The 10,933-nt window shown below is 55.0% G+C and overlaps 1 protein-coding gene across 7 annotated transcripts in view; it reads left to right on the forward strand.

The window, feature by feature from the left end:
- Positions 1–9,570, forward strand: part of VAV2 (vav guanine nucleotide exchange factor 2) — a 103,754-nt gene extending 94,184 nt beyond the window's left edge. For 4 of the 7 annotated variants that reach the window (XM_057409167.1, XM_057409168.1, XM_057409169.1 and 1 more), the window contains 9 exons: positions 899–1,026; positions 1,223–1,297; positions 1,843–1,895; positions 2,652–2,768; positions 2,872–2,959; positions 3,049–3,172; positions 3,922–4,008; positions 6,067–6,221; positions 6,834–9,570. In XM_057409167.1, the coding sequence (XP_057265150.1) occupies positions 899–1,026; positions 1,223–1,297; positions 1,843–1,895; positions 2,652–2,768; positions 2,872–2,959; positions 3,049–3,172; positions 3,922–4,008; positions 6,067–6,221; positions 6,834–6,881 (875 nt within the window). In that variant the 3' untranslated portion in view covers positions 6,882–9,570. Of the gene's footprint in view, positions 1–898; positions 1,027–1,222; positions 1,298–1,842; positions 1,896–2,651; positions 2,769–2,871; positions 2,960–3,048; positions 3,173–3,921; positions 4,009–6,066; positions 6,222–6,833 lie in introns of those variants that run through there. The other 3 variants (XM_057409172.1, XM_057409173.1, XM_057409174.1) reach the window with 2 other exon arrangements.
- The last annotated feature ends 1,363 nt before the right edge of the window (positions 9,571–10,933 follow it).

Consider the following 10,933-nt stretch of genomic DNA (forward strand, 5'->3'; position numbering starts at 1 on the left):
TCTGCACATCCCACAGTAACCAAGGAGAGCTGGTGCAATGCCCTTTGTCAGATCTTCCTCCAAAGCAGACGGGGCCCGTCCTGGCAGGGGACTTGTTGATGGTGGGGAGCATCTTCCCAGCGGTGTGTCTGGTGTGCTGCAGGGATGTGCAGCTCCAGGCGCTGCCCTCAATGGGGCCGTTAATCCTGATGGTTACTATAGTATTCTTTGATTTTCCTTTGCCTGAAGCTGTCCTGGCCAGTGCTGGGCCTGCCCTGCCTGTGTCCTGGCTGGGAGCAGAGGGAACAGTCTGTTTCTGTGCTTTCTCTGAGGGGAGGAAAGCCAGGCCTGGCAGAGAGAAACCTGCATCAAATCGGGGGCTGAAACAAAAGCAAGCAGAGGGAGCAGGGCAGGGAGAGGCCGCGGCGGGGAAGCGTTTTGCAGATAAACACTGAGTGCAGCTGGGAAGCTCACTCTGTGTGCGGTTGCTCCCGGGACGACCGGACTTTGGCTGCGAGCTGCAGGGGCGGCTGCGTCCCGGGTCCAGCCGCTCGGTGGGAGCCGAGCGTTGGCTGGTCCCGTTTGCAGTCACTGAACCCGCGGGCTTGGTGCCAGCCAGCAGTGCCCAACGAGAGCCGCTCCCCCACGGCGGGTTCAGTCCCAGGCCTGGGTCTGTCCTTCATGGGTTTACTTTTGCTGGGGGAGCTCAGTCTGAACTCGGTGTAACTGCAGGAGCAACGACCTCTGGAGCTGGGCATTGTTCCTCTCTGCTTTCACACTTTCTGCCCCGAATCCCACCCCCTGGTGCTGTAGATGTGTGGTTCACAGGGCAAGGGACAATGCCCTTCAGGAGCGGTGGTCTTCAGTCGTTTCTCATTAACGAGGCCTACGTGATGAGACTGGTTTGCTTCCCTCCCAGGTCCTAAAATAGTGGCGGTTCAGAACTACCACGGCACCCCTGCCCCCCCCGGGAAACCCGTGCTGACGTTTCAGATTGGGGACGTGATCGAGCTGCTGAGGGGGGACCCCGACTCGCCCTGGTGGGAGGTGAGAGCCGTTCCCCGTGCGAATTCCCAGGAAGTTTGGAACCAGTGACTTGTGCATTGTCCCACAGCGCAGGGTTGTGCCAGGGGTTCAGAGCCGGGGCTGCTGTGAGGCACTTCGGAGCCTGTCCCCATCACTGCATGGCAAAGCCATTGCTCCTGCATTCACACCCCTGTCTGATGCCTGCTTGGCTTTGCAGGGGCGGCTGCTGCAGACAAAGAAGTCGGGTTATTTCCCCAGCTCATCGGTAAAGCCGTGCCCCGTTGATGCCCGGGTAAGTGCCGAGGGGGAGATGGAGCCGGGAGCACCAGGGGCTGTCGTGGGAGGTGCTGCTCTGGTGGTGCCTATTGCTCCTCTCAGCCTTCTGCTTGAGACCTTGGTCCTTCCACTGGCCTTTTGGCCTTTTACCAGGGCCAAATTAGCCAGGGATGGATCCATCATCCCATGGTTGCAAATGCCTGGTCAGGTTGGTCTCAGCCTCATTCCCAAGGTTGGGGTTGGAGTGACCAGATCCAGGCTCCATTCCTCCTCTTTGGGACTGTTTCAGAGTACTCGGGATCACTCACAGTACAGGAAAACTGCACTGTTTTCATCACTGTGTTCTGTATTGCTGTCAGCCATTCCCCAGTTAAGAAATGCTCATGTAAATGAAAAATGCAGCATGCTCACCTCAGCTCAGCTGCAACACTGCCCTCCGCTGCTGAAGCCAGTAATCAGAAGCTTGGCAGATGAAAACCCTCCCGTGGCGAGGAGCATCTCGTTCATGAGCCCCGGCCTGGTGAGGCTCCGGCTCATCAGTCACCAGTGTTCTCTTTGCAGCCTCCCAACAGCCGGCCGCCCTCGCGTGAGATCGACTACACGGCGTACCCATGGTGAGTGGCCCAGCCTGCGCTGGGCAGCGCGCGGACACGACCTCCTCTGGCCATAAACACACCTTGGCCTCCCGTTTTCATGGTCCCTTTGTCGGGAAGCCGCTCTGACAGCGAGTTAGGAATGCAGGCTGGCCGTGCTTCGCATTCCACACGGGGCAGCTGCTGCAGGGGCATTTGGGTGTTAAATCTGGAGAGGCCTCGCGCCATCAGTGGGGGTTTGTTCCCCGATGGAGAGGGGCAGAGGCAGGAGAGGCGCTGGTTTCTCTTCCTTCTTTTGATGTTTTCTGTGCCCAAAAAAACATCTGGGGAGGAAAGAAGCAATTTCTGCCTTGGCGGGAGAGGCTGCTCTTGGCTTCCCTGCTGCTCCTTCCCTCCAGCTCCAGCCAGGTTTGCACATTCATGAGTCTGAATTATCCCCATTCTCCAGCTCTTGCTAAGGCCTCATTTACCTGGGGACTGATTCCCAATTAGTGGGATTTTCTAGGTGTCAATTAGTGGGATTTTCTAGGTGTAAGCTCCAGGGGAAGAGGTTGTGCTCCACATCACTCACCGTCCCTGTTCAATGCCTGAGCAGCTCATTGTGTATCTCGGGGCACTTTCTTCTCCTGAAGTTTCGGATGAGACCTGTTTCCCTCTTTGCCTTCTGAACCTTCCTGGCCTTAAAAAAACATCATCTTTTTATCTCAAACGTGCCTCTTTTAAAGAGATGTGTTAATTTTTAGTTCATTAAATGCATTAGTTACGCTCTGGGCTCAGGTTTGCAGGGAACATGGAGCGGCAGCAGACAGACAACCTGCTCAAGTCCCACGTCAGCGGCACCTACCTGATCCGGGAGCGGCCGGCTGAGGCCGAGCGCTTTGCCATCAGCATTAAGTGAGAAATACTTCATTGAGTTACTCAGTCTTGCTCGTGGAGGGTGAGATGGGGCTGGGGCATGCAGCTGTGTTTTCTTGAGTGCCTTTGCTGCCATTTGCAGGTTCAACGAGGAGGTGAAGCACATCAAGGTGGTGGAGAAGGACAACTGGATTCACATCACGGAAGCTAAGAAGTTTGAAAGCTTGCTGGTAGGCTTCTGTAGCCTCCTTAGCATGCACACGGTCCCTGCAAGTCATTCAGAGGGTGAGAGACAGCATGTGCCTCTCACCCTTCCCAGGAGCTGGTCGAGTACTACCAGAGCCATTCACTGAAGGAGAGCTTCAAGCAGCTGGACACGACGCTGAAATACCCCTATAAGTCCCGGGAGCGCTCTACCTCCAGGACCTTCACCCGCTCTCCAGGTACAGCCCTCAGCAAGGGGGGGAGTGCTGTCTGACAAAGGGATTTGCAGCTTTGCTGTGGGGCTCGAGCCCCCCAGTTTGCAGCCAAGTCTCCCCTCAGCTGGTGGCACTTCGAGGCCGGGTCTCGGGGCAGGTGGTGGGGCCGGGAGGGTCTGGCCGAGCTGGGGCTGCCTGGCTCTGCTGCTCCAAGCCGAGCAGGGACGCGATGCTCTGACAGCTTCATGTGGAGCACCCTACCTGCCCATGTGAGCTTTTGTGCACGTGTTCCGGTGTGGCTTGTGATGGTTTGAATCCCAGCAGGACTCCTTTAATGGAGATGATGGGAGAAATGGTAAGTCTGTGCCTGAAAGAAAAAAAAACAACAGAAGAACTGGAAAGCAAAATGTGCATCATTGCAAAATGTTCTGTTTGTCTGAAAGCCTGAGTGCAGGAATAGCTGCTCTGTGGGGAAATGCCTTTTAAAAACCTTTCTCCATGGTTACTTAAAAAGAAAACCAAGGACAGATGGTTTTTAAAGTTGTTTAAATATCCATTCACATAAATACAACCCCAGGACGACTTTTGAGCCCCAAACTGGCCATGGGGCCATGGCCAGACCAGCTGCTGCCCCAGCTCCCTGCACAGGTCCTGCATGCTCTGCACCATGTTCCTCCGTTGGCTTTTAAAGCATTGTGCACTATAATACCTTTTTAAATTTCCTTTTTAATGCGTGTTCTGCCTCTTTCTGTTTCTCTTTAACCTCGTTGCAGCCTCCTGCGCTTCCTACAACTTTTCTTTTCTCAGTCCTCAGGGCCTCAACTTTTCTTCTCAGAGCTCCTCCAGTCCCTTCTGGTCAGGTACCAGTGCCTCTCCCCGCCGGAGAGACCCTGCCGCCCTCCCCAGGCTGCAGCAGCCCCAGCTTGAAAGCCATCGCCAGAGGGACCCGTGGGTCCCTGCTGTCACTCCATCAGCCACAGGCAGTTCAGGGGTCCCCAGTGCTGCCCTGGGGCACAGCCTGGCAATAAGTTATTAACCATGACTTGGCTGGAAGCAAAATGCTGCCCCCTCTCTCCAGAATCCAGGCAGGGAGAAGATGGAGTTATTGCTGTTTGAGAAAGGGATTAAATTAACAAAAAAATGAACCTAACACACTGGGATCTCATGATGTACTTCAAGCTCGACCTGCTTAACCCACGTGTTTCACCAAACGAGCATTGGCATCACAACATCTTCCAGACCATTTTCCTTGCTGTACAAGGAAAACATCCCAATGTCCAGCAGTTCTTGAGCTCTGGTGTCTGAGGCTGCTCAGGAGCCCCTTGCTGAGGACATGGGGGGGAACCTGCCCTGTGAATGTGCTCTGGGGCTCAAGGCTCCCTGCAGAGAGCACAGTGGTGCTCCGGCCTTTGAACCCCATTGATCACATCTGTTGCAGACCGGTGACATCCTCCCTGTTTGGCAGGATCAGAGCAAAATTGTGCCAGTTCATTTTTTCCCATTTAAGCTTTTACCTTTCAGTTTTTTCTTAAGCCTGGACAGGGAAAACCACTGGCAAAGCCACATGTGCTTTCTTTGGTGCAGTGCTGGGAAGAACGCTGAACTTTTCAAGGTACCGGAATGTAATTCTGGAAATCTGTGATCTTTCCACTGTATAGAAGGTGTTGCAGAAAGTCCCTTCTGCAGCAGTGGCCTCTGAGCAAGCTCCTGATGAAAGGGCTCAAGGCTGCCGTGGTGCTCGCTCCGTTCTCCGGCCTGCCTGGCAAGGATGGACGAGCCCTCCAGTGATTGCACGTGTGTCTGGACCATCTCCATTGCCATCCTCATCTCCTTCCATCCCAAGAGCTGAAAACCTGGGCAAAGCTTTTCCTCAGACTTAGTTCAACCTTGGTTTGCAAATGTTCAAAGTGGAAATTAATTCTCAAGGCCTCCCCTGGCACGAAGGCGGGGGGGGGGGGGGGGGGCACCGAGGCACTGCATCCACTTGGGGGGGGCTTTTGCAAACTTCAGAGGTGCATTTTTCTCCTCCTCTGCCTATCCCATCTCTCCCAGCGTCACCCTCCAGCCCTCCTTGCCCTGCCCGGACACTGGGGCAGGGATGCTGACCATTGTCTCTGCCTTTCCCCTCTCACTGCTGTTTCTTCTTGTGCCTTCCCCCAGTATTCCCCACCCAAAGCAATGGAGATCGTGGTGCTGGGGCCGTGCCAGTGCTGGCAGAGGCTGGTTCCCGGGGTCTCTCATGGGGATGCACTCCTCATCACAGTGTGGTCAGCATTAGGGTTTGCAGGGGGCTTTTGTGCCTTTTGGTTTGAAATAGGACCAAGTTTCCAAGGGCCTTGGCAAGGACCAGGAGCAGGGAGGATGCCAGGTTAGCAGCTTGTTCCTTGTTCCTGTATGCTGAGCAAAACATACAGGTTTTGCTCAGCATCTCCTGGAGAATCCAATCCCAATAACTCAATTTTTTTACTTAATTTAAATAAAAGTTGGTTTGTGAAATCTTTGACAAGGTGTTCCCATCAGCTGCTTGTGGAACAGGATTTTCCCATGATTTCATTGTTAATGATTGCATATTGCTATGGAATCTTTTCCCACTTTCTCACAAAAGCACCCCTCACCACAGCAATCCCCACCAAGCCCCTCCTGGACTCTCCTGATCAGCAGAAAGGGGCTTCTCAAGCCCACAGAGCTGTTTAAAGCCCAGCAAGAATCCACTCTAACCCCAGCTGCCCCAGTCAGTGTGGGGCTGGGTAATTGGGATGAGGCCGGCCCGACTATCCGGGCTGCTCCAGGTCATGGCTCTGCAATGGGAGCCATTGCCATGGTGGAAAACCCAGGTTGAACCTCATGGAGCTTTCCCTAGGCTTTGGCTGGTCCCACGCGCGGGGCAGCTCCCAGCTCCCTCTGTTTGTCCCCCGCAGTGTTCACCCCACGGGTCATAGGGACGGCAGTGGCACGGTACAACTTTGCCGCGCGGGACATGCGGGAGCTGTCGCTGCGGGAGGGTGACGTGGTGAAGATCTACAGCAGGATCGGCGGGGACCAGGGATGGTGGAAGGGGGAAACCAATGGAAGAGTGAGTGCATCCTGATCATGTCCTGTCCCCTTCCTGCACGGTCCTCCCCGTTCTCAACCTACCCAGCTAAAGTGTAGGACACCAGAGGGCAGGGGGACATGTCCCATTCCCTCTTGCTCTTTCCCAGCTCAGGTGACAGTGGGCTGTCATCTCAGGAGAGCCACCACGGTCCTGCCCAGTGACACACATGGAGGTGGACAGGAGCAGGCACGCGGCATCCAAGTCTGCACTTCCTTGAACCTTCATGCAGGGGACTGAAGCAGGGGTGGCTCTGCTGGTGAAGGGCTCAGCATCCTAGGGAAACAGCAGGAGATGGCTTGAGCTGGTGTCCCTCGGGGCTTGCAGCACTGGGGACAGATTCTTCATGCCCTGATCCCTTATATGTTGCAGACAAGCCATGTGCCCAGGCAATGTACAGTTGTTCCCTCTGTCCCAGATTAGGGTAATGGCTGCACTGTCACCACCACTGTGCATCGGGATGTGGGTGCATCCAGCACTGCGCTATTGGCTCACTGGGTACAGCACGTGGTGGCAGGGGAATAGTCCCAGCAGTAGGACAGGAGGTCCCTTGAGCTCCCCAGGCCCCTGCTCACCTCTCCCCTTCCCTGGCAGGTTGGCTGGTTTCCCTCCACGTATGTGGAAGAGGAGGGCGTGCAGTGACTGCGGGATGTCGGACGGATGTCGCCAGTGCCTGGAGTGGGCTGCTGCAGCCCGTGCACACTTGTCCCAGTGCCGTGGCTCCCATGGGACACGGCTGGACGCCTCCCGGGACTGCTCCCGCAGACTTTAGCTGTTCCTCTGTACAGTGCGCGCGGCCACCGGCCTCGCTCCTCCTACATGTATAGAAGATTGATGGTCTGTCGGATAACATTGGAGTAGCAGCTGCTGAAGAGTACCGGGAAAGCCGTGCTCCCCTGCATGGACAGAGCTGAGAGACTCTGTGCAGTGCCCACCAGAGGATGGGGTCCAAGCCCTTGCCAGTAAAGGTGTTTAAATGCCACCATGGTGATGGTGGTGGGAGGGTGAGGTTGAAGCTTTGCGCCTGGGCTGGTGCCTGGGTGCGCCAAGGTGAGAATTTGGGGGTTTCTCTGGGGAGGGAGCAACTCAGCCCTGAGGAGGCGATGTGGACCCACACATACTCTGCTTAGGGAGCTCCCCGATCACGGTTTTGGCAGCACCGTGTTGCTGCCGGGCGAGGGGCAGAGTGGGGACACCCAGCCCGGGAGCAGGGAAGGGCTGTTGCTCGTCTCAGAAGGATGCCACCCATGCAACCAGGAACGCGTTCTGACCATCAGATGTAGGCTGGAAATGGATGTCCAGGTCAGACAGGAGGGGAAAGAGCCGCTTTGACACCCCCAGCCTGTTTTTGTTACAACTGCTCTCAGTCCCACCAGCCTTGCTGCGGGCAGTGGGGACAGCCAGGGGTGTGAACTGTCCCACTGGTGAGCAGGAGGTCTCGGCACACTGCAGGACTGAAGATCTGCTCTGCCCCACAGGGTTTCGGGGACCAGCAGGTATACAAACAGGAGTGGATGGGAGTGTGTATCCGTGGGTATGTCCATCACTTGCTCCCAGCTTGGTTCTGCTGTAGGCAGGCCCCTCCGAGCCAGGCTGGCTCTTGTTGGAGCTGTGACATGTCCCACCTTGCTGAGCTCAGAGGGACCAACCCACTTGATAAGGGCTAAGGGATGAACTGATTGCTCTCGCAGAGTTGTGGAAGCATCTCTTCTTCTCCAGCTGTGTGCAGTTTTGGGGGCAGTGAACATTGCCTCTCTTCCTCCCACAGGCTGTCACTGCTGCTGCTGTCAAGTAAAGGTCCCTCTATCTTGGCATTGCTGCTCTGTCCTGAGCACTGTCCATCTGAGTCCGTTCTTTCCAAAGTGCAGCTCCAAAGTTGGTAGGCAGAGCTGCCAGGTGGAAATCCCAGCCATCCTCTTCTGTCGGGAACTGGTTTTGCTCTCCAGCTCCAGAACTTACTTCCAGAATGCAAATATGAACAAATATGTGTGTAGGAGGGTGACAGGGAACAACTTTTTTCTATCCAGTATCTGAGCCCCAGGGATGTTTTTCAGCCTCTCTGGGTGGCATTTTGAGCTGGTGGTTCCATGCCCTGATGCTGTTCCCCTGTCACTAGTGGTGGTCCTGCCATAGGGCAGCTCTTGGCACTACACTGGTTCACTGGGAGATGCCAGTGTTGGGTGGGTGAGTGATCCTGATGGCCTCAGTCCCTGGCATGGGGGGTACCACAGCTGCATCCAAAGCCTTGCTGCAAATGGAGCAGCAAGGGATAATAAATGGAAGAGTCTGGGGCTCTCAAGACAAAGGGAAAGATAGTAACTTGGAAATTAAGTGTTGTTGCTCAGTGACAAGCCCAGAGCAGCCCCAGTTTGGTGCCCATTCACCCTGGAGCCCCGTGGGTGCCCCAGTTCTGGGTGCTGCAGGGCCTGGCTGAGGCAGATGCACACTAGGGTCTTGCTCTGTGAGGTGATGGAGATGAAGATGGGACTCAGCGCTTCCCCAAGCTACTGTTTGGTGTTAACCTCTCCCAGCTCAGCTTGGGGTGCACTCAGGAGGAGCAGCCAGGTGGGAGCTGGCAATGCCCTGCTCCTCCTGTGCAAAGCAAAGGGCCCTTCTCCACTCTTGTAGCTGTGCTGAAGCCAGGGGTGTATTTAAGTTGGATGGGATGCACGCACACGCACACACACACACAAGACAAATGATGGCTCATGTTATGCCTCAGATCCTAAAGCCTTACACAACCCTCCTGTTGAACGTGGCCGGTTCTGTAAGGGCATCCCCCTGGATGAGCACGTGCCCCATCACGGGGACCTTGGAGCCCCGGAGGGGTCCCCAACCTCAGCTGCTGCCCGTGCTCCCTTCCCAGCCCCTTCCCTGTGGAGAGCTCCCTCCCGTGTTTACTGTTGTAAGAAACTTGTTAAAAAGATTGTTTTGTTTGTAAGTAATTATTCAGCCATTTGCCACAATATATATCTGTGAATAAGAAAGGGAAATCTTTTTTTATGATGGTGAGAAAATTGTATATATTTTAGTTCATCGCAGGTCATTCAAATTTGCAATGGGATACGTTGGAAAATAATATGTAAATTCCTTGGGTCTTTCCTTTGCACTGCACTAAGTGGGGGAGGGTGGAGGGGATTTAAAGATAAAACCGTTTGTTTATGGAATAGTTTATAGCAGGGAATTTGGAAATCATTTGGAATAGTTTGTAATGCTGGAATAGAAACTTTAGCTGCTACTTAGAAACCCTTTTGCATGTGGTTTTTCCAGACTTTTTTTAGTTACCGTACATCAAATTCCACAACAAAAAAATAAAGTGTAATTTTGCTGAGAGGGCTTTTCCCAGCCATGGTTTTTTACCGTGCTGGAGCCTCAGGCTCATGGGGGGCTTCTTGTCACTAAAGCCCCCATGGCCACGCTGGAGCTGAAGGGGCGGCATGGCGGGTCTATGGGAGATGTGTGCTCCTGGGGATGGATCCTTCCCGATTCCTGCTGCGAACCGTAAGTGTTTCTACCCTGAAGCCTTTCAGCTTCCCTTTGTCCCTGGGACAGCTGCCTGGTACAGTTGTCCTAGGCTCCTGCTGGCAGTGTTCCGGGGGCTCCTCTCCCTCCTGAGCTGAACCCGCTGCGGGGGGGAGAGGAGGATTTTCCACAGCTTTCAGTCACTCCCAAGTCTCCTATTCCAGAATCTCCTCAGCCCTGCACAAAACATCATTTCCAGAGCAAGGAAAGAAATTGCACTTATAAAATGGCTGAGGCTGTGCTGGAGGTTTCACCCCAGAGCAGCGCACGGGGTGCTGCTGTGAGCTGTCAGGGCGTTTCATTGACAATGTTCATTTTTCCTCTCTTGGAGTCCCCAGAGCTTTGTCTTTCTTGGTTCAGCTTTCACAGGGTCAGCTGGAAGGTGCTGTAGCAATGAGCTGAGGTGTTTTACTCAGAGAAGCAGGACATGAGCTGGGCACTAGCTTTTGGATGATTTGGAAAGATGCTGCTCAGCCAGTTAGCCTTGGTCGGTGATGACCCCTGCCTGGATAAACGCTGTTCAGTCTGAGGGGAGCTCTCCAACATGCGCCATGTGTGAAACACCAGGGTTTGGTACCTGGGTGCTCTCCTTGGGTGGTGATCATTGGGCCCTGCGTGGGTCAGCATCATCATCAAGCCCCCACGGCACCGTAGTTGCAGCACTGGAGCCTGGACCTGCTTCCATGTAGGGTCCTGTCTGGGGGCATCCCTGCCACCACAGGGCCTGGCTCCTGGCAGCAGGTGACATGTAACCCGCAGGAGGTGGTTGCAGCCTGGGCCGGCGGCTGCCTCAACAGCCGGCTTTCCTGGCTCCATGCCTAAACCTCCCCGTGGGGGCTGCACCAATGCCAGGTCTGATGCCTCATGGATAAATGGGACATTTATTCATGGAGCACAGCCACAGCCAGGTGCTGTAACCAGACCAGGAGCAGCACTCCCAGGGGTGTTAATGGGAGGATGGCTCTCAGCCTCGGGCAGCACAGCTGGCTCCAGCCGCGCGTAGCCCCTGTCCCAAGAGGGGATGCACCAGGCACGGGTTTATTTCTTTACTCTTATCCCCAGCAGTGGCAGCTGCTGACGTAACCTCCCCATCAGCTGGGCTCGCCGGGCGCTGCCCCTGCTCTGAGCAAACTGGTAAAGCTTTCCCAAGCACAAATTCAGACTGTGGTGCA

This window comes from Pezoporus wallicus, unplaced genomic scaffold (genome assembly GCF_028554395.1).
Source record: "Pezoporus wallicus isolate ANWC-B61680 ecotype Strahan unplaced genomic scaffold, APGP_CSIRO_Pwel_v1 contig_8341, whole genome shotgun sequence".
NCBI classification, from domain to species: Eukaryota; Metazoa; Chordata; class Aves; order Psittaciformes; family Psittacidae; genus Pezoporus; species Pezoporus wallicus.